This window comes from Lonchura striata, chromosome 4 (genome assembly GCF_050655825.1).
Source record: "Lonchura striata isolate lonStrDom1 chromosome 4, ASM5065582v1, whole genome shotgun sequence".
NCBI lineage: Eukaryota > Metazoa > Chordata > Aves > Passeriformes > Estrildidae > Lonchura > Lonchura striata.
The window spans coordinates 45,029,317-45,056,250 of record NC_140706.1 but is presented as its reverse complement, the minus strand read 5'-3'; the positions used below and the strand labels follow the sequence as shown (position 1 = coordinate 45,056,250).

Below are 26,934 nucleotides of genomic sequence, written 5' to 3'. Positions count from 1 at the left end.
CGCTCAGTCCCTACGTCTTTCATATCAGACTTTTTTTACTATGTTATTTTTGTGTAATTTCTATCACATTCTTTGCTTGAGGTTGCAGTGTCTACTGAGGGATTTAGAACAGGATACCTTGTTTCCTGTGTGCACCAGTCTGCTTTCTACTCATCAGTTTGTGGATTCTGTGTAGTCTTCCTGATGTGAAGTGCAGGTCCTGTTTCCCTCTCACTTTAAGCAGAAATTTGTTCATCCTTTGCTGGGTTTTTAATCCGTTCTAGAAGCTCCCCAGTGTTTTAAAGTGTTGCAGTGTAGCACAAAAGGGCACATAAGAAGAATCTCTGGAATCAGGTGCCAAACCTGTTTGGTACCTGCAATGGGAACCGCTTGTGGCTGAATGGGAACCGCTTGTGGCTGTTGTCTGTCCCTTTTTCTCATATGAGCTTTTTGATGCAAGGAATTACTGCCAGTAAAAGAAGAAACTCAGGCACCTTGTATAGCGAGGGGACTATTGACCAGGATTTTCACATTATTTAGCAGTTTAGTGCATTCCTGCAATGAAATCAAGCCTGGAGGAGCTTTTCAGTGCCCTAAAAAAGCATCCTCAGTTTAACCTCTTTCTTTAAGCAGCAATAGTTTTTTTTTTCCCTGCAGGTGAGACGCTACAAGGATTGCCATGAAGGCTCTGTGTTGTACATTCTTCCACTTATGGCACAATCAAGTCACGAGGCAGAACTCTTATGTCTGAGGATCATGGGATACCTGGAATTAATGTCTTTGCATCACCTATGCACAGGTCATGTAATCATGTGACACTTGATACTTTACCCTGGAAATTGTCACCCTCTAGCTAGGCTTCTGACTGCATTTCGCTTGCACATCTGGACTGACTCAGGTGTTCCTATATGGGATGGCAATGCAGCTTCCAGTCAAAGAATTGAGAAGTAATTACATCAAATGTGTCATTAACAACAGTATTTGTCATCTTTTGTAACAAATTATGCTGAGACATTGAATCCAAATTACAAGAAGCTGAGGTTTATCTTTAGCTTATGCTTCATTCAAAAGAAGCTGACATTCTCCAAAGGCAGTCTTCCTGTTACTTGGCAATGGACTTGATGTAAGGTGGCAGGAAGAGCTCCAGCCATGTAAGATGTATTTGCATCAGCGTGTTACTAAGCTGGTGATCCCTGAGTTGCAGAGGGGTCAAATGGAGGTCATTAAGGTGGAGGGAAAGAGTCCCTAGAGGTTAGAAAGTTTATTGCAGTAGACAGAAGAAAATGTGTGCCACTCGTGTATCTCGTTGTGAGGTCTGTCTTCTTTATTATCCTTCTGAAACAAATCTGTGTGTCAGGCTATGTGGTCACATACATCTTCTAGTAAGTTTAGTGGTACTGAGAAAACTTAAAATCAAAGGTTCAGAAATACTACTTTAGGTTAGAGTTTGAGCTTGTGAATTGTTCGCCAGCTAACTTGCTGTCACTAGCACAAGTAGAACTTCTTATTTACAACCTGAAAATATTTATATCACAAACATTTATGACACAGCAGAATTTTTTCAGGACAGAAATCTATGTGTAGCTAGGTGACCACAATTAAAATTATCATCTAAAGAGTTAAAGAAAAATGAAAAAATTGAATTTAGCTGTTGTTATGAGGGTGGATTCTTTTCTGGCTAAATGACCAATTTCAAGGAAGTTCAAGGGAGTTAAGAGGCACATACCTTTGATTCTGCATCGGTTTGTCAGCTCCATACCTAGCCTAGGACTGAACATTGTCTCCTGAACATGCAAATTTTCTGCATTGGTCTTTCCCACGATTTCTGATTTGTTCTTAATTATACCAAAGAAGGAAATAAACTCTGCGTCCTTGCAAAATTTTCATGGCTCTTCTGATTTGGGGTGTTGCAGGGTGTAACTAATGCTCTGAAAAGGCTTCGGGATTCCTGGATGAAAGGTGTGATGAAAGAAGTGTATTGTTATTGTTTTAGGGGAGGAATCATGCTACTGGGTAAGCCTCTGTCACTGAGACTTGCTGGACTTGTTTGTTCTGACTTGCCTATGACTCCTTTCTTTCTTAATTCAGGAGATAAAGCCTCAAGTCTATGCTGAGATGCTGCACAGTGTGTTGTGGTGCTCGGGACGGTGGATCTCCCAGAGAGCAGAGCTTCTTGCTGACCTCTCAGTCGTAGGCAGAGGTGAGTGCCACAAGCTTCTAGCTTGCTTCTTGGTGTTTTGGGCAGCATGGCTGCATCATGTGTAGTTTTATAGGGCAGTTTGAGCTTTGACTGAGGGTGTGGGGAGAATGACACTAGTTCTGAGCTTGCTTCTGTTTTGATCTGCCCTTCATGCATCAGTAATCCTTCTGATATTTCAGCCTTTCTCCTCACCCAAAATACATGTTTTCTGAGAATTTCCAGCTCATCTACAGCACAGAATGGCAAATCAAGGTGGCCTATGTGGTGGGCAGGTGAGAGTCATTTCACAGTGTGCTGACTGACCTACCATTCATGCTAGTGCAGTTAGAATGTGTTGTAGGCACAACTGCTAGAGGAGAGGACAAGTGGACTACAGTTGGTAAAGGAGCTTCTTATGCTTTTGATTATTTTAATAGACTTTATATGCAGCCAGTGAAGTGTTAATATGTGCAGAATCAGCTTGGAAACACACCAAATCTGGCACCTGACCATTTTGCTCACCCTGTATTGGAGTGAAAATTAAACTGAAAACCCACAGAGACTGTAACTGCTTGTGTGGTGTCTTGCTTTTAAAGCAGATTTCAAGAAATCGAAGAAGGACAAAGAAAGGCAGGCAGAGCTCTTTTTGAGGGCTGGAAAGCAGAGATCTACTGCTATAATCGGTGACTGCCAAACTAACAGATACATGTCTATGACCAACACAGCTGGAAAGGGAAATCCGAGAGGTAAAGATGATGTTAAAGTTACAGAGATTTATCCTAAACTGATTGCAGTCAGTGGCCATGTACTTAAAATTTTCTTTACACTGATATGGTCTCTCAGTGTTCATGCAAATTGTAAGTCTTTATGTAGTGAGTAGTCCTCCTACTTCTGCTAAAACTATTTTCAGAACATGAGAGTCTCAAGAGGTTTGCTGTGGCAGTCAGCTCTAGGAAGATAAATAAGTGATAAAAGAATACCTCAGTCCTTGGCATTACAGTTACATCCCCAGACTGTTGTACTGGTACAGGAGGCTACCTCTATCCCAATGAATAAAGAGCTCAAAACTTCCAAACAGTCGTGTGCAAAATGGATGAGAGAGTATGGAATAGCAAACCTTTTGTGCTGATTGCAGAGGTGATTGGATTACCAGGAAAGCCTATATGAGCAGCATTTTGGCATCATGGATATAGTTGCTGGGAAGCTCTGAGTTAAGACGTCCCAAAGACTGAATGCTGTCCTTGAATCTTGAAGCAAATGACAAGAGCTGGGTTTGGAGTGTTTGTCTTTACCCAGCTGAAGTGTGGTCTGGGGAAGCAGCAAGACCTTGGTAAAATTGGATGGTTAAGGGGAGGAGCTCAATTAGTAAGTGGCAAATACATTACTGATGCTTTATCTGCAGAGAGGTGGCATGCAGCACCTACTGTTTTTGTGGGCTGTTCAAGGGTGTGGGGAGATCAAGCTGATTTAGTATGACGCATAGAAAAACGCACACTTCATTTCTCTCAGCAGATACCTTCAATGTTTGGAAGTCTTTCATTGTATCAGAATGTTTTAGGAGATATCAAATATTGAGTAATTGAGACTGGTAGGTAACTGACCTCATCCAAACAAGGGTCTGGCAGTACTTAGGCAGGCACCAGCTTCTTCTGTTTCAGTTCTCAAAGCAGCTGAGGTTGTTGTCCCATTCTTTTAGAAGTACGTGTCCTGAGTATGCCACAAGGGCACAGGAGAAGTGCCAGGTTGGTGTGGTTGTTTGTGGTAAAAGTGGGAGTGAAATTAGCAAGTCTTGCTTTGAGGCCCTGTGCTTTTTCTATAGGCCTCCTAGAGTAAGCCAGATGTATCCCATTTGCTGCCATCCCCAACCACCCTGCCAAGGTAGATGGCTCCAGGGACCTAGTCTGGATTTTTAAATCATGCTCACCAGGCCAGCAGATTAGTCTGTTCAGTTGTCTTGTGAAGGGTCCTAATTCTAGGAAGAATGATTGTAGGCATACACCTGAATCCATTGGCTGGGAAAACTGGTCATGAGTATAAATGTGGAGAGACCCTCCCCATCAGATGTGCCACCCAAACTCTGCCACTAGCTATTCTGAGAATACTGGATCATCAGTTGGCAGGAGTATAATAATAAAAAAAGTATAATAATAAATATATTCTAGGAAGACAGCAGCAGATCATACAGAAGAAGTTGCATGTTTTTTTCTATGTGGAATGTGGCAAAACACTTTCAGTAAAGAGCTGGTACAAGAAAACATGGTTTGGACTAATCTAAAAGGAAATCTAGTTTGGGATGCTATGAGGTCTTGGTTTAAGAAGTCAAAAAATATCAAGGGGAAATCTGTAAAGCAGAACAGGGTAGCTGTTCCCTGCTCATCCAGAAATTGGGTGACTAGGGCCACATGATAATTTGCGCTTTCTTTTCTTGTCTGATCAGTTTTCTGGTATTGCTCTTGATGAAGCTTTTGATAACAAGCAGTAACTCAACCAGAAGAAATGAATAATCTCAATATAGTGAATCAAATCCTGTGAGGCAGAAGTGGGAGCTGAACTTGCATCACTTGCACTGTGAATGAATATAGTAACCTTTTAGGAATTTTGGTTACAGGATAAGAGGAAAACCAGCTTGTCACCTATGTATTCTGCTTGTCTTTCACTTTTGGGTAAATGTTCCAAATTCAAAGGTGAAGAATTCATTTGGTGCTGATCAGAAGTCCAATCTGAAATCCTATGTGCTTTTTCATTGGATTCACAAGGAAGACCAATTTTAGCTCTGTAAAATTTTGGTATAACTCTTCTTCATAATATGTCGATAACTATTAATGTTGCTTTATTTCTTGCTGTATTTCACTTATTAAAATATCTTGTATCGAGGTTTGATTTAATATATCTCTTTATAAACACAACTTTAGTGCATTTTAAATACTTAATTATATTAAAATATATCTATTTTCAAAATAATTATTTTTGATTTTTTTTTTTTCAGTACAGAATAACTTTTTAGTGATCACATTCTTTGTTTCAGAGCCAAGGTGTGTAAGCTAGGAGATTTAACAGTTTGCTCTTTCCAACCCCAATTAGCTGTGATATGAACTTTAGAGATGCTGCTGTCTTCATGGATTATCTTGGGCCCCTTGGGAATGACGCATATTTTAAATGAGAACACGGATTGCTAGAGGATGTTTAATACTCACGATAGTATTGCCAAGATAAGCAGGTCTGTACTGAACTGTAGGATCTTGGGCTTGAAACTTCTCGCTAATTCAATGCAGACTGAAAGCCGCCAGATATAGACCACAAGTTGGTGGTTTTAAAGCAGAGAGGACTTGGCCTTTGAGATCTCCTGATGATGTCTGGGTCTGATCTCTTGTAAGGGTTTGCTCCTGTGGAATTTGAGTTATCTCACTCATGCTAGAGGGTGAATGCATTGGTGTTACCTGAATTCCTGTTGGCCCTGCTAAGAGTTAATTTGCAACTTACTGGAGTTTGGGCAGTAAAAAAAGTCAAAGCCTGTGATATAAGGAAACAAGAAACGTGAGGCTGTGCAAAACACCAGATAGCCGTGGTATTCGGGATCTTCTCAGGAGAATGCTTGTCTATTAAGCAATGTCTCTTTGCTACAGAAGAAAGAAAGGTTGTATCCATGGTGGAAAGGCTTTCATCAACTCTGCAGAGAATCAGTGTTTCTCTCACCACTGTGTATCGCTGGGTGGAGCAGAATTTGCTTGGTTACTAGAGTGCAGAGAAGACCATATCTAATTCCTAAACAGGGGGATCCACCTGCCACTAAATTATATAACTATGGAGTAGGATGTCCCAAGCACAGGAATCCCTGTCAAGGTGGTTATTCTGGTAGTCCTGCCCTCTGTGGCACCATAGCACAAAAGGCTAGGGGAGTGAAGAGCTGATTGGAGGTGTAATGTGTATGCATAATGAAAGCATTGACTGGATATAACCTGAACTGTCTCTCAATATCCTAGCCTCTGTCTCAGCAGAGCTAGGCATGCCTAGCTGTGAGATAAAATAGGAAAAAAAAAAAAAAAAAAAAACAAACTGCAAAACATGGAGTGGAGGCTACTGAGCTGGGTCCCACACACAGACATTACAGTTGAAGGATACTGGTAACTGTACACTGTGGGAGTTGATGAATCTTGGTGCTGCCATTATAAAAGGCTTTTCCCACCCCATTCTGTTACTTAGCAAGATGGAAGTCAAAAACATCCTGCTAAAGGGATGGAAGTGTTTCAGTTTTGAAGAGATATTTCCACTTTAATTTGTATATCCTATATACAAATTAATTACTTGTATTTGGATGTTGGTTGACACCTCGTGGGTGTTGGTGGATGAAAAGCTCAACATGACTCAGCAATGTGCACTCACAACCTAGAAAGACTACTGTGAGCTGGGCTGCATCAAAAGAACTGTGGCCAGCAGTTTGAGGGAGGGGATTCTTCTCTGCTCTTGCTGAGTGCTGGAGTACTCATCCAGCTCTGGATAAGCAGAACATAGGAAGGACATGGACCTTTTGGAGCAAGGCCAGAGGAGGGTTGTGAAGATAATCAGAGGTCCGGAACAGCTCTCTTGTGAAGACAGACTTGAGAGAATTGTGGCTGTTCAGCCTGGAGAAGAGGAGACTCATGGGAGATACTGTGAAGAAATTCTTTACTGTGAAGGTGGTGAGCACTTGAACAGGTTTCCCAGAAAAGTTGTGAATGCTCCATCCTTGGCTAGAAATGTTCATGGCCACACTGGGGCCATGGTGGGGCCCCATTGGTGGGGCTCTGAGCAACCTGGTCAAATGCAAAGCATTCCTGCCTATGGCAAGGGTGTTGGAACTAGATGATTTTTAAGAGTCCATTCCAACACAAATCATTCTATGACTCTATGATATGAATGCTTTAAACTTCTTCCTTAAAAAAGTGTTAAGTTAAATCAGTATCAGAAGTGGCATAGGGTTTTATTCCTTATCTCCCATATTTCCATTTCCCTCAACACTACAGCACTTCCTAATGTTTCTGTTTCCCTTTACAAGTCTGTGTGACTTGTGGAGAACAAGCACCTCTGAAATATTGGAGGAGAAGGGAGTGTGTTTGTGACTGTAGCTGGTATTTGCACAAAAAGGAAATAGAGACAGATGGCTGGAAAGACAGTGCTGCTTGTGAGAGCATGAGTCCCACAGGCAAGGAGATGCTCAGGTTTTTTAATCTTAAACTTTGTAGCTTTGGCATAAGGCCATGTTTTGTGGAAATCTGTCTGGATTCAGTTCACAAAATGCAGTGGTTACGATCTAAGAGCACAGTTGCCTCAATATCTGCAAAGTCAGCCTTACACTGCCAGGGCTGTGCTGTGTGCTCTATGTGCCAAGAGCAGTGGAGGGATTGCCTTCAATTGCCATTCAGGTGGAAGCCTTTGGAGTGGGGATGGTTAGACAGGGAGCCAGTCTAATTGAGATGGATGGGAGGGGCTCAGGCTGGAAACAAAAGCTCTCCAGTGAGGAGAGCAAAGTGAGATGCAAAAGCTCGCTCTTTCAAGCATGAGATGTGGCTACTGAGGAGGGTCAGAGGCATGTTGCCATAGTGGGCTGTTCTGTTTAGCCAAGAGTCTTGCCCTCAAGGGTAATAACTGACTGCCTATGAGGTATGTTGCCATTCCCTAGGACTGGGAAATGCTGTGAGATTGGTATGGGAGTGCTCCATGGAAATCTACAGTGTATTGACAAAACTGAGGCAGAACAGTTCACTGGTTTTAGGTTTTTATCTGAATCTCTTTTTCTACTAAACCCTCAGAGCTGATGGACAGTGTATACAGTCTAGATGGTGAGAAGTCAAGGCCCCAGTGGAGCCAGTTGAGTTCTAGTGGGTGTTAATGTGCTTATTGCAACTCATAGTTTGCAAAGGAGTTATCTCGACCAGCCTGGGTTTTCAGACTCCTATCAGCTGCCCTACAGCCTTGACATCAGGAAATTGAGCAGTCAGGTGGGGAAAAATTTGGACTGTGCATTGCAAGAGCAGAACTCACCCCAGTAAAGTAGGAGCAGCAGCAGGAGAGGTACTGGCTCTCTCCATAGCACATGACTCTGAAGCAGAAGACTTGATCTTGGTCACCTGTCCTGTATGTTTTGGTAACACTAAGCTGCTGCTTGTGACTACCTGCAGCTGTGATGCTGGCTGAATCTCCTCTATTTTAACATTTTCTTTCCTATATGCTACCTCTTTGAATGGGCAAAAAATTTGCCCCCTCCCACTAGCCAAAACCAAGATTTTCTTCCTTGTCTCTTGCTGAATAAACCCTTGGTGCCTGCAGATCTCTTATCTCCTTTTTCTGTAGTGCTATCTTCTTGTTGTCTTGTGGTTTTTTTTTCTTTGTTGTTTTTTTATTTTTTTTTTTGTTCTTTTTTTTTGGCGGGGGGCATGGGGTTGGGGTGCTTTTTTTGGTTTTTTGTTTGTTTATTTGTTTGTTTTTCTCTGTTTGTTTTTCTTGACATTTCTTGCTTGTGGGTTTACTTGGTTTTCTCCCCATCAGAGCAGAGGATATAACACCATCCTTCTTCTCACCACTTCACTGCCTTTTGCTGTCTTGGATTTGTGCACCAGACTCTTACCTTTATTGCTTATCTGCCCATTCAACTAATTTCCTGAGATGGAGCCTCTGCTGTTAACCTGCTCTGCTTTCACTATGATTTCTTCTTTTCCACCTTGTAGTCACAAAACCTGCAAACACTTATTCTCTCTGCCTTCTTTTCTTCCTCTTCCTGACTGCATCTTCTCAGATTTTTCTCAGAGATGGCTGTGCCATACGTCTGAAAAGTGGAAAACTGTTAAGCATGTCTGGTTCACAGCAATACAAGCATGGATCAGGGGTGTAAGTCACCAGTCAGTTCTCCTCCTGAGGGCTGGCTGCTGCCATTAGTCTGTCCAGGATATCTGAGAGATTATCTCAGGTGTTTTTCTGACAGCATGTACTAATGCAGACCATGGTGCAGAGACTCAGTATGTGGCGTGGCAATTACCACATGGTGTGCTGTGGAATTATTTGGGATCTCTAATAATTGTGCATCAGGTTTTGCATCACCCTACAATAAAGCTACTGAGGGCGTGCACAAAAATGCAGTTTTCCTAATGTTCTGTTGCTTAATGCTGCACTGGAGGACATAAGTGGAGGAAAATCTCTTTGTGCCTCTGTCCATGTGTGAGTCAAGTTCTCAATCATTTTACTGGTCTCCTTGTGGCTTTCAGAGAGTGTGGCTTTCATGGCACACTGGATCTTGTTGCCATGTCACATTTACACACAAGTACCTCTTTCTCTATAAGTGTCTGGGAAGAGACAGGATGTGGTCGTGTTCAGTATACGTGTGGCTTTGGAGCCCCAAACCCTCAATAAACCAAACCTAAATAAAGGAACCAATAAATGTTACGACTCATACCAACTAAATATAACCAAATACAATAACTACCTAAGTGCATCTCTGGTTGCCTGGAATATCCTTGGGGCAAAGGTTATTTTGTCAGTCGTGAATTATTAAATTTATGTTCAGTTTAAGTGCCTGTGTGGGCAGTCAGCTGCATCTGAAATCTATGTAATATTTCTTGAAGTAAAATTGTCTCTACTAGCAGTTCCTGCACTTTTTCTTTGGGTGTATGTGAGGCAACCGAGGCAAGTTAGAACACAGGAAATTCTGACTAAATATAAAGGAAAAGCTTTTGCCATGAGGATGGGCATTGACTGGACCAGAGATCTTGGGAGGCTGAGTTATCTTTCTCCTTGGAGATGCTAAAATCTTGACTGGACAAGGTCTGGAGCAACCTACTTTAATGGGACTTAGTTTAAACTGTCAGGCCCTTGGAGTCCAGAGGTCCTTCCCAACCTGCCTCACTCATTCTGTGGAGTTTTTCAGCTGAGCTAAGCTGTGCCAGATATGCTTCTGGATGAACTATTGTCTTTGTACTAGAGTTGAATTTCTCCATGTTGTTTTCTTCAATACAGGCAGTGACCCAGATGGACAGAGCAATAAGGCGCTTAGAGCCATGGAAGATCGCAGTCATTGTTGTGGCAGTGATAGTAGGCTTAGCCCTCATCATTGGCTTGATTACGTTTCTTTTGTGCCACGGTAAGTGCCCTGCTATTTTGTTGCGACAAGCTTTCAAGAATCTGTTGTGTTTCACTTGCTACTGTGGTCCTGCCTGATGATTTAGGCATGCAATTTGCCCCTGGTATAAAACTCACATGAGAACTTTGTAAATGCTATTTGAGAACTAGATTGATCTGAAGACCTGTAAGAATATTTGAAGTACTTTATTTGAAGCAGGGATTTCAGTTTTAACCCTCCTTTTGTTTCTTGCCCTGGTGTTTCCACTGGTATCCAGTGTCTCCACTGACTGACAAAATGAGAACAGTCTTCTGTATAAGCCAGAGGATGCATAGTAAGCTTAGTCTTGAATGGGGTTTTTGCAGAAACTCAACCTGGCTCCTTTAACTGAGAATATTCCAGAAAGAGAGAGGGCAGAGCTTTAGGTTTTCAGAGGTCAGGACTCAGTTCTGGTTGCCAAGAACCCAGTTTCAGTAGCAGGTCATAGAACTATTAAAGTTGGAAAAGATCTTTAACATCACCAAGTCCAGCCATCTTGGCTCATGACTTGAAGACAATTAATTACATTCCCAGTCACTTGCCTCATGAATGAAGTTGAGTAACTTCATTCCCAGTCTTTGAGATAGCAGTGTGAGTTTTTTGAAATGCTTTCCTGCTGGAATGGAATTAATCATGTGGCCATCTCAGCTCACCAAGAGTCAATGAGGCTGTGGCTTGCACTAGGACACCAGAAGGAGCAGTGGCAGAACTGCAGCTCAGCATTGCTTTTTGCCAGCTCTGTGTTACAGGGCCCCTCTCTTCCACACACCCAAGAATCAGATTTTAAAATTAACACTGAACAGATGCAAACAGCTCTTCCCCACATGCTTCTCTGAGGGGCAGGAATGTGCCAGAGTACAGCTGGGGAGGAGGGGATGTGGCTGAGTTGGAAGGGCTCCTTTGTCTCGTGCTATGCTCACCTTAGGACACCGAGAAGATGGACCCTAGGGAAATGTAGTGGGTGTAATTTGGAGCTCCTTGAGATGGTTGTCAAAGAAAAAATGAGCCCCTAGATGGTCCATGGAGCAACAGGATGGTCCCCCTTTTACCAAAGTACTGCTAAAGCTGTAATTTCCCTGTTGACAGGATCATTGCCAGGGCCAGGGAGCCTTGCTTGTGCCATGTTCTGTGAGATATTGTGCATCTTTGAATTGTACTAAAGATGATCAGCTACATTTCCTTCTTTTTCTCCTCTGTAGATCAAGACAGATATTACAATGCATCTTTCCTAATCACCAATGTCAAGTATAATCCTCAGTATGAAAGGCAAACTACAGATGAATTCAGGAACCTAAGTGAAGATATTGAAACCGTGGTAAACTAAAAGCTTCTCTGCTTACACCTGACCTATGCTGAAGAGTTCTGCAAATGTGTAATTGAAAATAGTCAGAGGTGATTGTGCCTCATCCCTACATGGCTGGCCTTACCTTACACACCTTGCTGTTGTGGGTTAAAGATGCATAGCTGACTGTGCACATGCAGATGGTAAGCACAGGTGCTGTCTGCTCCACAGCCCTGTGTGGAACTGGCAAGCACAGACCAGAATGGATAGTGAAATCAGCCAACTCAGCTGTTTATTTTGGATCTGCAGTCCCTGATGGAAATTTAGTGGCAGCTTTGGTGTAGAGGTGAAGATATGACGGCATTTTCATGTGTTTCAGAGGCTATGAGACTGTTATATTGTCAAAGCATGTACTTACTGCAGGTGTATTTTAACACACTCTTTTCTTTTAACAGATATCTGAAGTATTCAGGGGGTCCTTTCTAAGTAAAAGATACATCAAGTCCCACGTGGTCAGTCTAAGGTAAGTAATGTGAAGGCCAGGAATAAGCAGGGATGTGCTAAATACCTTTTCTTCCTACTTCATGACGATACAGAGCATTCCTGGTTGCTTGGGTTACTCCAGGAGGTTGACTAAGACTAACCTTGTCTGGTTTTTGCTGTCCTCTAGTGCTCACAACACTGAGGATTCAGTTACCCTTAGAGGTCAGCAAGGAAGAGAGGTTTGGCCCTATACTTCTGCAGATTGATTACCCTTTCCGTAACTGTTCACAGAAAATTCCCTCTGATCACTGTCATAGCAAGAAGCTTTTGCTCCCTGCTGACATGTCATCATCTTTGTTTACTTGAGCACAGCCATGCCATTTGTTCTGGACATCTGTGCAGACCAGACCTGTTCTCATATAAAGAAGGCAGGCAGTAAAAAGCAGAACCAGGAGCATTAGTAGGCAAAGAGAACGACACCATTTGTTTTTGTTGGTTTGTAGCCCAGATCCTGTTGGAGTGCTTGCATCTGTTGTTCTGGTATTTAAATTTCCCTCTGCTGACAGTGAAGCAACGACCTGGGGTCAAGTCAACCGTGTGTTACTCAGAAGGCTGAAAGCAACCTCGATGGACCTGAATGTTGACCAGTCTACCATTAGACTCACAGGCAAGTGCCTTACGTTTGTGTTTTCAGCTTGGAATTTGGAATTTGTTCCTCACACTTTGCTGTTCTCAGCTTCATGAGTTTCACCTTAGTATTGTAAATGCAGGTGAACCCGTTGGGAAGAAATGATGATGTCTGACTCCAGTTCAGAAGGCTGAATGATTTATTTATTATAACTATACTATAATACATTAATATACTATTTAAAGGATATACTAAAATTACATACCTACTTTTTCTAACTACCATATCTAACTAACTCAAGACTCGTGACCCTCTTGCGAGAGTCCAGATACAGGTGGATTGGATTGGCCATCAGGCTCAAACAATCCTCACCAGAATCCAATCAAGCAATCCTCCAGGCAGACAATTCTCCAAACACATTCCACATGAGAAAAAAAAGGAGCAGAAATAGAAATTGTTTTCTCTTTCTTTCCTCTGTACTTCTCTATGAAAAATCCTGAGTGAGAGAAGAATGTGCCTGCCACACCTTAGTATGGAAATATGGGCTATTCTTGTTTTCTTTTTTTGCCTTCTCAAAATTGTCTGTTAGGCTGACAGCCTGGGAAGTTGGAAGACAGAGCATGGAAAGAATTAAGACAGTGTGAGCTTTTCTCCATGCATCAGAGGCTTTCCCAGTGTGACCTAGTTGTGTTGAATGAGATAGTCCCCCTCAATTCATAAAAAAAAGGACCAACTTTGTGATCTGGGGTTCACAAACAACTTTAAGACATACAGTAAATTGAATAAGAACCTTTATAACCAGGCACTGAAATGCAGAGCTCTCAAGTTATTAAAAAAAGCAGAGCTGAGGTGGTTTCCTTTTCTATCTTCTGCCATTTCCTTTGTCATTAGACAGATTTCTGCAGCAAGTGTCTATCAGGATCCTGAGGATCACTGGGCAGTAATTCTCTCTCATGAATCAGTTGTGGATTTCTATCTGATGCTGACAGAGGGGTTTTTGTAGGAAAGAAATTAGAAATGTTGCAGTTTACCTTCAGACAATCCCAGCCCTGAGGACTTGTGAAGACTTATCTGACCACCTTGCCACACTAAACATGAACAAAGGCCTGTAGGCATTTGCTGGTGGCTGTGCACATTGTACATGTAGTTATAACTTGGACCTACTTGCAGTCATCTGCTGCTTTTGTTAGCTCTCAGCTAAGGCAAGAAAAGTGCATCCTGTGGCTTAGGATCCTGAGGAACAGAGGCTTAGATGAACTTCTCCAACAAAGCAAATTACTACTTCTTGTACTGTCACTCCAGGCAGCAATGCAAGCCACTTAATTTGTGTTTTCTGGGTACAGAGAGGGAGTCTGGGCTGGATCACATAGCATATGAGATAAACTTACTGTGGTCTTTGCTTCTCATTCCAGAGTTGAACAAGGAAAAGGGAGATAACCTTTTGAACAACTGTAAGTATAAATGCTTTATAATAAAGGTCCAGGGAAATAGTGCTGGAGGTTCTGTACTTACAAAATCCTTATACTTTCATGATACAAGTTGAAAATAGAATTTGTTGCAGATATTAGAACAGTAGACAGTGCATGAGCCAGGGGAGACTTCAGCTCATTTTCTTGCAGTCTTGCTGACTTGCTACACTTGTAGAATCAAGCATTATGGCTTGGTGGTGGGAAGCACTTGCTTTAATGTTGGTTGTTGGAAGTAGGGGCATGTAGTGAGTTGCTGTTAGCAAGTTTGCAGGAGGACTGCAGTTTTGCTGTGGGCCATGATTCTTGCTGGAATCCTTCAAAAACCATTTTCCCTCTGCCCCCCTCCTCCCTGTAGAAAGGTTTGGCAATAGATGTCTGTCAGATTTGACCTAAACTTTAAGGAAAAGCCAGAGGGTGGGAAAGGGAGAAGAGGTGTCCACACTTAGGGCAAGGCAGTGGCATGGCCCTGGAGAGTGGCAAGTTCTCAGTCCTCCTGTTGTGCTCCCCCTTGAGGTCTTAGAGCTCTTCTGGAAGCTGGGAGACAGCATTAAGTACCTTCCCAGAGCACTCCCTCAGTACACTGCATTCTCTTGAAGACTTTGCACGTTAGCTTTCCATCTTCAAATGGCCTCTGAGAATTAACTGGTTTGAATCTAACTTTGTTCAGCTGGGTAATACCTGATTGTTGGCACAGTGGCTGTAAGTAAATTGCTGGGAAGAGGAAACTATTTTTTTGTTGTTGCTGCCAAGGCTAATCTGAAGGTGACCTGACAAAATCCCTTTTCTTTCAGTGTCCAGATACACAGCCTTCAGGTCCCATGGGAATTCATATGGGCTTGTGTATCTGAAAACTGGCTTAATGAAAAAATAATGACTCCTCTACCAAAATTCTTTGCTTACCCTGCATGCATCCTGAGACGCTTGTGACCGTGGCACTTGGCTTCCCTACTTTAGGTGAAGGCTGTCTCTTGATGGAGACTCCTGCCTTGTTACACCTGTGCCTGCAGCCATGAGGGCCTTCAATCAGCTAAAGCAGAGCTGCCTTTTCTCTGACAGGCTGTGGAATACGAAGACAGGCATTCTCCTTCACAGGAGTGGAAAGAATAACTGATGGGCAGCGTGCACGGGACGGAGAATGGCCGTGGCAGGCGAGCATTCAGCTCGATGGGACCCATCGCTGTGGGGCATCAATCATCAGTAACACCTGGCTGGTGACTGCAGCCCATTGCTTCAGAGGGTAGGTCATCAGCACCTCTCTGATCCTACAGGCCTTAGGATTCTTGGTTGCTCTGACTTTTTGTGACCCTCTAATATCTGTATCTGCTGAAAGATAATGAAATTTTACTCTTCCCCTTTGGCAAGCCTGGTCACACTGCTTTTTGATGTTAAATAGAGACATAAGCTCCCTTAGGTATGTTGTTTTGTGTGGCTCTGGCATAACCTCAAACATCTTACAGAGTAAGAGATCCTCGAAGGTGGACTGCCAGCTTTGGAATTCTGCTGAGACCTCCAAAACAGAAAAAATTTGTCCGGAGAATTATTGTTCACGAGGGATACGGTGACGTTCTCCTTGATCATGAATATGATGTGGCTGTTGTGGAACTCGCCTCTCCTATTGAGTTCACAAGTGATGTGCACAGTGTCTGCCTTCCCGAAGCATCTCACGTTTTCCGAGACAACACTTCCTGTTTTGTCACTGGCTGGGGAGCTTTGGAGAATGATGGTGTGTGTCTCTTGCCTCCCTGTGCCCTGTCACATGCGTGCCTGAGAAGACTGATGTTAGTTTTATGGGGTTTTTTGTTTATTTTGAGTTCCTTAGACTTGATGCTTAATAGGCACATGTCCCAGTGAGATACCTTTGGACTTAGTTGGCTGCTTTTTTTTCTGGTCTGGTGAGTGGATTGGAAATGGGGGGAAGGTCCTGAAGGTTAGTCTTACAGGATTTAAGAGCAGTTTTTCTTAGTTGCTGTACACACAGCACTGATTGAATACATTTGGTTCTCCAGTCCCTCTGGGTTTAGTTCTGACATGAGTTCTTTTGCTATTCAGATTTTTTGTAGATGCACCATGACAATTTTCATCAGTTTTTCTCACTTTGGTCATAAGTGAGGCCTCATCCAGTGACTTGAGCGAGCTTCTTTCAAATTAGTCTGTGTCATTTAGGTTAGAGAGGATGGGACTATAAATCTGCTTGTGAGAGCTACTGACTTGTATAGGTTGTGTTTCATGGGAGACCCTTGGGATGTGTAGTGATTGCCCAAAGCTATGCTGCAGTTAACCAAATGGGTCTTTTCAATGATAGCAAGGACATACCATGTAGCCTACAGCTGAATGCAGCGCTGAAATATGTACAAAAATCCATTTGTCCATTATGCTAAAGAGCATCTGGTGATGATGAATGATCAATAGGAGTTATGTTTGGGAACAAGTGAAGTACTTTGGCAGTGGGGAGGATTGACTTTCTTAATCCCGAGACATTTTCTGGTTAGTGCCCTAAATTGCCTGTGATGGTAGAAAAGTGGCAGGAAAATTTGGCTACTCCTAATCATTGAGTTTTTTATGTTGCTTACCCTGTCTGCAAATTCTAATGCCACTTTTCCTTCTAGGCTATAGTGTTAATCAGCTTCGACAAGCAGAAGTGAGAATTATAAATACTGAGGTTTGTAATAGAAAACAAGTGTACGGTGGAGCTATAACAGCTGGAATGTTGTGTGCTGGATACTTGGAGGGGCAGGTGGATGCCTGCCAGGTAAGTCTCCTTATTGGTAGTAGTGAAAAGGAAATAGGTGGGGTGGAAGGTGATGTTTTCTAGAAATAAAATGTACTTTGGGCAATCTTATGAGTTTCAAGAACTTGATAGATACAAATGAAGAGCTTCAAGGCTCACGTGCTGGAGTCTGCACTTCAGTTTGCACAAAGTTTATATACAATGCACAAGTGAGAGAATGCAGATGTGAGTGTGTGAATTAGACATAGGCTGTGAACCTCTGTCTTGTGTGAAACTTGAATTGTAACTGAGGTCTACAGAAAAATACCTGCCAATTGCAACAGAAGAATTTGAGTTCATGGCCATTTACTTTTTTTCTGTCTGTTGACATTTTTCTCCTTAGGGTGACTCCGGTGGGCCGCTGGTGCAAGCAAATTCCAGAGGAATCTGGTATCTTGTGGGAATAGTGAGCTGGGGAGATGAATGTGGCAAGCGAAATAAACCAGGAGTATACACACGAGTGACTTACTATCGAAATTGGATCCGCTCCAAAACGGGCATCTGAAACCTGGAGCAGGTTAAGTTTTGTGGGTTGTGTACAGCTATTCCTCTGACACATCCTGCTCTGTGGTCATCCTCTAAGCAGCTGCTGGCTTAGCTTGTGGTCATGTATAAAGTACCTGTAAGCTTGGAGCAGTCTAGGACTTAAAATTGGTTTGGCCTACAGACAGACAGGAACGGAAGGAACGGACTTGATCCATGTGACATTTGTTTGTTCAGGAAGTAGTCTGTCAGAGGGACAACTTCCTTCCTCTATATGCAATATATTGACCCTTTTTTCTTCATGGCCACATGCCTTGGCTCCAGCTTTTATACCCAAGCAAAGTGTTTGCGCCCAAACAATCATCTACCAGCATCCAAGACAAGCTACATCTGAAACCTGGCCCATCCATTTGCTGTGTGCTCACAAGGCCCTATCTATCCATAGAAAAGTGACATCCAGGCCCTGACTCCAAGGCTGCTGTACCTCTGAGAGCTTTCTCCTGCTTCATTCCAGGGAGTGCACTATAATGAAGAATGGAAAATGGCTTAGAGAAATCCTGGTTCCTAATATCGCATTGGACTAATTAAGTGAATGGAGAACCTTTTCTTGCCTGAGAAGGAAAGTAGTGGAAAACACCAGCTTGTGTCCACCTTCTTTGAACAAGTAAACGTATGCCTACTCATCGCTTCATATAAACAGTCTCTACCACAGCATTTGCCAGGGGAACGATTACTGGACTTAAGACTAAAAACCACTTTATGTTTATACCAGTTTGTTGTCATAGCACAATATTTGGCTGAATTAATTTCCATTTTCATCTTTCCAGACTGTATTTTTCTCAATAAAAGTCCTTTGCCTTTTGTGCAGGATGGATGATTGAAACAATCTTAGTATGACCTTCATCAAAAAAACCTCCTCAAACTTCTTATTCTTGTGAATGCTATTCTCAAGTCTTCATAGTTTTATATGTGCATCTTTAGCTGTATCCTGTAAAAAAAAAAAAAAAAAGCTTTTGCATTAGTGGAAATGTCCCTGTCCTTCAGAGCAGGACAGAACTTCTGACAGACCCAGAAATCTTATGTACAGAGCTCTCTCTTCTTACAGGAAGTAAGAATTGCCTGTGTTGCATTGCCAGACTGTAACTGACTCATTTGATCTCAGCCACACAAACCTCATATTCTCTCTGGCTTCATGTTTTCAGGAGCCCATGTTTCTGTCAGCCAGATAAATATCCAATGCTATCTACAACCCAGCAGCAGAACACACCTATTCTTAGGCGAGATGCTCTCATTGGTGTGTCAGCAAGCTTTTCAACTTCATGTGGATCCTGATCCTAACAGCACCAAGTGCTGTGGACTTAATTGCTGGATAATGAACCACTCAGCTGCTCTTTTCTCCCTCTGTGGTCAGAAGAGAAAGAACTCAGGAGAGGAGATACTAGCCACACTGCCAAGATTCAGAGCTGGTCCAGCATGGCAAGCAAGAAAGAACCATCTGCTAGACTAGAAAAGACAAACAGCAGGCTTTCAGTATGCTCCTAGTTAGAAGGGCTGGGGGAAACAGGTCCTCAGTGGTTATAGTCTTAGGGTCAGAGTGTTGCTCAAGTTGAGCACCAGTCAGCTGGCAAAGTCAATGGCATTTCAGGGATCCCCTCTGAACTCTGCAGCTTGCTGCCAGTGCTGCCCAAATACAACAGTGATCTCTCCAGAGCAGTGATAACAGAAGTATTCTGATTACATGTCCTGTGATCTGTTTGTCAGTCCAGAGAACAGTTTTCTAGAGCCTCACTGGAAGTACTGGAATAGTTAGAAGCCCACAGGTCTGCAGCTGTTGTGTGTTCTGTACTTGTGTATACCTGGCACTTGATTTTCTTTTCCCCCTCCAGAAACTTTTCTTGTGGAATGTTGTGAGCTTCAGAAGCAAACTTGGTGGTTTAATTTCTACATAGGGAATAAACACTGTCGGACTGGTTCCATAGGTCTGAGCCCAACAAATTTCATTTTGGCCTCTTCAGCTGAACATGTCTTTGACATATATTGCTTGTTAGAGGAAGCTTAAAACTGATTTATGACAAATATATATGAAATTTTTTTCTTGGTTGTAGTACTTGTCTTGCCAGGATAGTAAAGGAAATTTTATACTTTTCTTCATAGGTATCATTACAAAATACTATGGATTTTCAGTTTTCAAAGCACTTTAGGTTTGGGTTTTCAAAGGACATAATGGACTCTCCATCTGCTGGATTTCATTGTAGCTTGCCCATTTAACTTTTTAGGATTGCAAATACCAACTTTCTCACTGATTTCCCAAAATAGATAAGTAGATATAAAAAAAAAAAAAAATCCTTTTGACTCTGTGAACTTTCCAATTTGCTTCTTTTGGGTACTATATCAGAAAACCTTAAGCATTTAGCTCAGTCTCAAGGGCTGGAGTAAATCTCATTCTCCAAAGTGGTGCAAAAAAAAACTCAACTCATTTCTTAAGGAACTGCCATTTCTGAGTGTCTCCTTGTAGAGATGCAGTACTTGATCTCCCTTATTGCTGAGTTGCCAGCACAATGCAGCCAGGAGGAGTGGGGATGAAAAGGACCTGGCATCTACTTGATGTATGCTTTGGAAGGCTTTATTTTGGAAAACCTTGTGGCGATTCTCCATATAGCTTCTGGAAATTTTGGTTCCTGTTTCTTCTGGAAGCAATATAGTTCACATGCTCTGAGGCCTCTTGGTGATGCAAAGCTGTACAAATGGTGACTGTCAAAAAGAGCATTTGAAAGAACAGACTTCATCCAAGGGAGCATTGGTGTGGTACTGGAGATGATGGGTTTTAATCCCTTACCTGTGGCAAAACTACACTGATGTCAACCTTGTCTGGCTTTTCATGAGGGAAATTAAGAAAACCTGAAGCCAAAACTTTTTATTTGGTTTAGGTGATCCAGCAGACTTGTATTTTTTTAAGCTGCATTTTCACCAATTTTTGAAGCTACAAGGTGCAGTTTCTCTCATTTGTGCTTTTAGAGTAATTAACATCTTCACTCAAGGCAGAATGGGATGTATCTAACAATACAATCATGCATGACACACAGGAATGTAATTTATATGTACATTTAATAAAATTTGCTAAATTTATCTTCTGTTTCATGTACTTACTAATTTCCTGCATCACAGTAAGCAACTCAACTGTCAGTTGGAGACTCCTTTGTTTTAGAACATTACACTGATTCTATATGTTGGATTTACGTGCTGGCTTTTATAATCTGGTTTTTGTGATTGTTAGAAGCTGTTAGATGAGCAAAATGTCATCTAGACTAGGACAGAATTTACCCACCTGGCCAGTGGTTACCCAAATTTATGCAGGTAAACAGGTCCTGTGTCATCCACTAGAGGGTGAATCGTATTGTACAAGAGCCTTATGACCTTGGCACCTGGTGGTGCTCCGCTTCAACTCACTAGAGAGGAGCTGGATGACAAGGCACTGTGTTCTTGCTGTCGTGAAGATGCACAGATGTTACACAGCTTGCAAAATCTGGGGAGGCTGCAGCTGCTTAAAGCTGAAGCCTTCAAGCACAGGCATCTGCAGCACGACGTGTCAGGCTTTTCCCATCAAAAAGCTTGGTATCCCTCTCTCCCCTCTAAGTGTGTTAAATGCAGTAGGCTGTGGCTGTGAGAGCAAGGGCTGAGCAGGTTTTGTCTGCTTATCTGCAGCAATAAAGCCAGAGCTTTGTCCTGTGAAAGAGTAGAGTGGGAAGGCACATGGTCAGGTATTTTTGGCATTTTGGGTCAGTTTTCTGAGCTTGTCAGCCTTTTTGCAAACAAGATAGCAGAGCAACAGTAATTTTGAGAGTTTGACAGGATAATGATAGCAAGATTTTCAGTGGTAAGCTTTGGTCTCCCATAGTGACATCTCCCTGATGATTCTTGTAGATTGAAGGCACTGATAGATATCTTCTTGTCCGTTTCCTGTCATAATGGGAAACTTGGTACAAATTGTACTGTAATCTGAGCTGGAAAGGGGCTACATGCTGGAGTTCATCAATCCCAGTCTATAACAGCTAACAGCCAGAAGGATGAACTTGGAATTTGAGGTTATTTAAGAGGATAAAAAAAAGAGTTTTAAAGCAACAGCCTTATTGCAGTATTACAGAACATGCCATGTTTGCTATAGATGGGAAGGGGGCCATTTGCTTGAGAGTAACCCTCTTGTCACATTTTACTGGGTTCAGTGCAAGAAAGGGAGTGTTAGAGACAGACTTCTTAAAGGACATAATTAAAAAAAAAATTATGGCTTAGAAAACAGTTTTGTGCTGATTTTCTGACAGAGCCTGTGTTGTGTATGTAACACATAAAGCATTTATGAGCATTGACTTAACTGTGGCCATGGTAACTGTGCCATGACCCAAAGATATGCTCAGCTGGTGTGGTTGTATTTGGCTATGTGGGTGGAGTTTCTGTCAAAGGGTTTGAAGTGAAGAACTGAAGAGAAGAATAATTCTTATGATCTTTTGTATGTGTGGCTAAACAGCATCCTTCTATAAAACAAAGCTGTCAGTATTTCAGATGGCTGGTGTCTGATCTATTACTGCTGCAAAGAAAACTTTTCAAAACTCATCTGGTTAGAATACTTTAGAAACAAAAAGAATAAATGGCAGTTAATCTTCTTTATCTTTAATTTTATTTCTAATTAAACCCTTTCTTAAATCACACTTCCTTTGAAGAACATTTTGTTTGCCGTTCATTGTTTGTGGCTTTTTCTCAGGCGCAAAAAAAATTGTTTTGATTAAGAAAAAGAAAAAGCTTTGAGGAACTTGTCACCCAAAAAATGCAACTCTTTCTTTTATATAAACATGCATAGGTCTGAGAAATACATGGCATATCTCCAATTCACTTGATTAGCTAATGAATTCCTTCCTCCCTGTAGTAAACCAGAGTTGTGCTTTCTATGTGATGTTTGTCCCTTCTGTGTCTGTGCTTTCCACCTTCCAGTTGTGCCACCTGGCTGTCTCTTACTTGTGGAAGGACTTGCCATCAGCCTGGTATCCAGAGCCTGTTTTAATCACAGATTGCTCTTTTCAAATCAGTACAAACAAGGAGCAATTGTCACACATCTCTGACCTTCACCAGGCTCTTGGGATCAGCTGCAGCCTTTGGAGCTGTGACTCAGACAGTCTGGCTCTGTTCTCCAGGCCAGCAGATGACCTGCATACCAAAGGGGGCTGTTGATAGCAACATTCCTTCTTCAGTGGACAGACCAGATGGAGGGACTGTGCTAGGAAATTATGTCTCCTATGCTAGAGCATGATGAAAATGTAAGAAAAAACTTATTTGCTGTGAAGGGTATTGGAACTTTGAACCAGATTGTCAGGAGAAGTTACGGAGTCTCCATCCTTGGAGATACTCAAAACACAATTGGACATGATCCTCAGCACCTTCATCCAGCTATGCTTGTTTTGAGCAGAGGTTTTGGGCTGGGTGATCTCCAGAGTTCCCTTTCTGCCTCAGCTGCTCTGTGATTCTGTTCTCTCCAAGTGCCTTAGCAACTTCAGGGAAAGAAAGGCACATGGCCATGGCTAAGGGGTGGGCACTCTCTCAGGTGAACTGACTGTCCCGCTCAGCTGTGACAGCCAAGTGCTCTGGTAGCCAACCTAAAGAAGCCTGACACCAGGACCTTTTCGCTTGACCCTTAGATGCCATAACAGTGCTGTTGTCCCAGACTTGGCTGGCACTGTTGCCTTTGAATAATCAATGGAAACAGCAGGGTATGGAAAGGAAAACAATCCATTCTGTGCCACCTAAGTAGGAAGCAAGTTACCCGAGAGAGAGCTCAGCCAGAAGGTCTCACAGGGAGGCAGTGAACCAAGTGGGACCCTCATTTGGTATTCCATTTTTCTATCAGAGGGACTGATCTCCTAAACTGTGGCTAAAAGTACAGCTAGAGTCAAAACAGCTGCAGGATGGAGGTCTTGAACATGATTTTCATTATGTCAAGCTTAGTCTATGAAGCCTTGAAGGCTAATGCAGTGTATGATAAATCAGGTGCCCACTGACAAGAATGCCGTGTAGGATCTTACATGCTGCTGCAGAGTAAACTGAAACAGGCAATATCTGTGGCAGAAAGCATCTCAGACTGTTTGGCTTCTACCAGGCAACCCAGCAGCTGACCAATAATATGAGATCAAATCCAAGTTACTTATTTTCTGGGAATGTAGAGATGTAGGAAAAGCCTTGTTTTGTGTGTGCTGCCATCCGCAGAGCTCTAAGTTCTCCCAGTAAGTCCCTCTAGCACTTCAGATGTGTGAAACAATGCTGCTCTTCCTTTGTTCAATTAGAGCCGTGCATGTAAAAGATTTTTTGTATTTTAAAGTGGTCTGTTTCTTTATAAGCTTAGTCATGTGAAGACTTCCTGTATCTTTGGAGATGCTGTGTGCCTTAACAGGGAGAGGAGGATTCGCACACTGGATGTAGAGTGGCTTGTTAGCCTGACAGAAGAAAATGCAGGTTGTCCTGTTTCACTGCACCAAGCAGCAGCTCTGCCTGAGCAGCTGCAGAGGGCAGGCACACGTGTGCCACCTTTTTGCCTCAAACAGGACGATGGGCTATGAATTTGTTTTTAATGACTCTGGCACTGGGGGACTTCTGTTGTTGAAGGGCGTTGCTGGTATTCTGGGCTGGCCTCCCTGGCTGCAACTCAGACGGGCGTAGCAGTTTCTGTTACAAGGGCCTGGAAAGAGGGACTGCTTGGAAAGCAGCCAGGGCAGGATCTAGCATACTTCAGAGCTTGAGGCCATTGCTGTAGCATCCCAGAATCTCCACGTGTTCACTACCTCAAAGCCACATAGGCATGCAATAAAATCTTGCCCCAGGTGACTTTTAAAGGCTCAAGAAAAAGGTTCCTCTCCCAGACCTCACATTGGCTCTGGAGAATAAGTCTATTTTTTAAAATGGATTTTCTGCTTTTGTTTTTTGACTTATCAATTTTTAACTGCCATCAGTTATTAAAAGCCATGGCTGGCATTTCTGGTAGCATAGGAAAGCATGGGATAATAAACTGGTGACCTTTTTCGGCCAAAAGAGTAAAGTTGTGTAGCATGCCCACAGCTGAAATGAAAAAGTATAATGAAATGCAGCTCATTTAGAGCTTCTGCTGATTTTTGTAGGCCAAATGCAAGCTATTTTTATTTTCTTCAGGAGGAGGCAGCCTGAAGCTATAACTGAGCTGTCCTGGTGTGCTGATGGAAAAAGGAGTGAGCTTGTCCAAGGGAAGCATTTCCTTGCAGTGTACCGGTTTGGTCTTGTCAGATGCTCACAGAGAATCACAGACTAATTTAGACTGGGAGGGATGTACAGAGGTCATCTTGTCAAACCCCCTGCTCAGAGCAGCTCTAATTAATTCAGGTTGTTTAGCATTCAGGCTGTTCAACAGAGCTTCTCTCACTTCTGTTAAACATCACTGACAGGAGCACTCACTTCTCAGTTTAAAAGTAATGATTGATTGCTGTCTTTGCTCTGAAATTCATGGCCTGGCTTGAGTAACTGGTAGACAGTTATGCAAAACATCTTTGTTTGTAAATTCCGAAGCTATTATTGCTACAGGACTGGCCAGTGGCCTTCTCTAAAGGTGTTCTTTGTCTCTGGAGCCCGCGAGGCTGCCAGTGTGCAGACACAGACCCAGGCAGTCTGTCATTACCGTCCTTAGGCAAGCAGTCTGTCTGACCGGCTGGGCTGACTTTGCAGGGTTAAACAGAGAATGCTCATTACATCTTTTTACACTTTCATTCGCAAAATCCTGTGCACCCACATTCTTGGATTTCCACCCCACGCTTTGATAGCTAGTTTCCGTACTGCTTCCCTAGTATTAACCAAAAAAGGTTACTAATTGCCTTGCTTACTGAATGACACCCTAATACCAAGCACTTTGCAACTTGATAATTTATTGTGAGGAAAATTATTTGTTAATTATTGTCTTTTCTTTGTCTGTCTGTACCATTGTTCCTGGGGCAAAGGTATGTGTCAATTAATTTTGCATCATGTGAAAGAAGCAAGTGTATTTCCTTATTTCACATTGTTTTGCAGGGCAGTTCATTCTAATGTGTAATTAATTTACAAACAAAGGCAACCTACTTAATGTTTTATTAGGCAGGTTGCAAAGTATTCTTGATTGTAAGAAAATGAAATAATTTTTTAGGAATATCTTTATTATTCATACTGTGCAGTAACAATAGGAATAGTCTGTCCTAGTGTGATCTGAAAGTTACCAGAAGTTCATTCATCTGTTCCTTTTCTGTGACATTTCTTGAGAACCTTTGCAATTCTAATGAATGTTTTTCATTCTTGTTTTAAGGCTCAAGATTTCAGATAAATGATGTCTCAAAATCTAGCTGTTTGCTAAAACCTACTTCTCTTGTAATAAGTTTTTTACCTGATCCAGGTGGTCAGAGTTTGCCACTGAATTTCTGCACACATTAGGGAGAATTCTTTGCATCTCATAGGGTAAGCACTTCAAGGGCCACTTTTTCCCAGCATAAAAAAGAAAAAAAACCCACAAAACAACAAAAACAAACAAACAGAAAATTGGAAAAAAAAAGGAGGAAAAAAACCCAGCAAAGAATTCTAAGGTATTTTCTTGACTACTGCATTTAATTGGTTTGTAATCAATCTCCATCACTCCATCAAGTGCTTGAGTTCCTGTGGCGATGTGTGGGTTTCTGGGTGGAGCAGGGAATGCTTTGTGCACAATCTTTTCTGAGTTTTACTAATTTTGAAAAAGAAAATAACAGGGTAGGCGGTGGGGAATGGAAGGTACAGCCCAGGGAGGATATTAGTACACACTGACCTGTGTACTCAGTCAGTAAAGTCTCAGGTAAGGCAGGCAATTGTGACAATGCCTTTTCCACAGGGAGCTCAGAGAAACCAAAAATCCCAATTGATTTGATCAAAGCAAATGAAGACATCAAAAAGACAACAGCAGATGCTGTTCAGCAGTGATCAGCTTTTCCCACTGTCCTCAAAATGGCCTGCCCAGATGCTCCTACAATTGCATTGAAATGCCTGTGAATGGATAACTTTGGGGAAAGATGGAAAATGACTTGGTATATTTTGGTAAAATTTTCCTCAAATTTTCCTCTTGTCTTTTCTTTTTCCTCCCCTCCCTTTTGGTTGTTTCTGAAAGAGAGTGAATGTTCCAACAGAAATAAATGAATCTTGAGACTTCATGGGAAAATAAAATGCTTCAAGCTTTCTGGCACAAATGCAAGTGCATCAAACAGCTGAAAACAGATTTGCTTTCTTGTAATTTTACTTTTTGGTTTGTGATTTTTGATTTTTGGTGTAAATGCATATTTTCTCACTAGTGAATCTCCATTTCCCCCCCTTTCCAGATGGCTCTAATGTTTGTGCTGGGAGAAGGGAATTCCAAGGAGATTGGTGGCCCTTTTCCCAGAGTAAGCATTTTCCACAGGCGGGGTTATGCCAACCATTAAATGACTAACATGTAATTAGGAGGCTGGATACTTATAGTTGTCTTGTCCCTGATGCCAAGGGAGTCC

The 26,934-nt window shown here is 42.2% G+C and overlaps 2 protein-coding genes across 7 annotated transcripts in view; both read left to right on the top strand.

Moving 5' to 3' along the window:
- The first annotated feature begins 759 nt into the window (after positions 1-759).
- LOC110471730 (transmembrane protease serine 11E) lies at positions 760-20,522 on the top strand. 6 transcript variants are annotated; one of them, XM_085578946.1, is made up of 11 exons: positions 760-778; positions 2,068-2,179; positions 10,142-10,265; positions 11,483-11,595; positions 12,021-12,088; positions 12,615-12,715; positions 14,089-14,127; positions 15,202-15,382; positions 15,603-15,868; positions 16,752-16,894; positions 17,256-20,522. In XM_085578946.1, exons 3-11 carry the CDS (start codon positions 10,154-10,156, stop codon positions 17,415-17,417), a joined length of 1,185 nt encoding a protein of 394 aa, XP_085435072.1. In that variant the 5' UTR covers positions 760-778; positions 2,068-2,179; positions 10,142-10,153; the 3' UTR covers positions 17,418-20,522. The 6 variants fall into 6 exon arrangements, with proteins under 6 accessions (XP_085435072.1, XP_085435070.1, XP_085435068.1 ...); XM_085578944.1 differs by having other exon boundaries at positions 12,552-12,715; XM_085578943.1 differs by lacking the exon at positions 760-778 and having other exon boundaries at positions 11,483-11,598; positions 12,552-12,715; positions 17,256-17,429; positions 17,910-20,522.
- A 6,244-nt stretch (positions 20,523-26,766) lies between these two features.
- The window catches only part of LOC110471736 (transmembrane protease serine 11E), a 40,295-nt gene continuing 40,127 nt past the window's right edge, over positions 26,767-26,934 (top strand). Inside the window, exon 1 of the mRNA XM_021532660.3 lies at positions 26,767-26,829. Within this exon, the coding sequence (XP_021388335.3) occupies positions 26,767-26,829 (63 nt within the window). The remainder of the gene's footprint in view (positions 26,830-26,934) is intronic.

Excerpts from the sequence above, each read along its gene's own strand:
- LOC110471730 (XM_085578947.1), top strand. The coding sequence starts at position 2,095 with ATGCTGCACAGTGTGTTGTGGTGCTCGGGACGGTGGATCTCCCAGAGA. Across the intron at positions 10,266-11,482 it reads TACGTTTCTTTTGTGCCACG|ATCAAGACAGATATTACAAT; the intron begins GTAAGTGCCCTG and ends TCTCCTCTGTAG. Across the intron at positions 12,089-12,551 it reads TCCCACGTGGTCAGTCTAAG|CCCAGATCCTGTTGGAGTGC; the intron begins GTAAGTAATGTG and ends GTTGGTTTGTAG.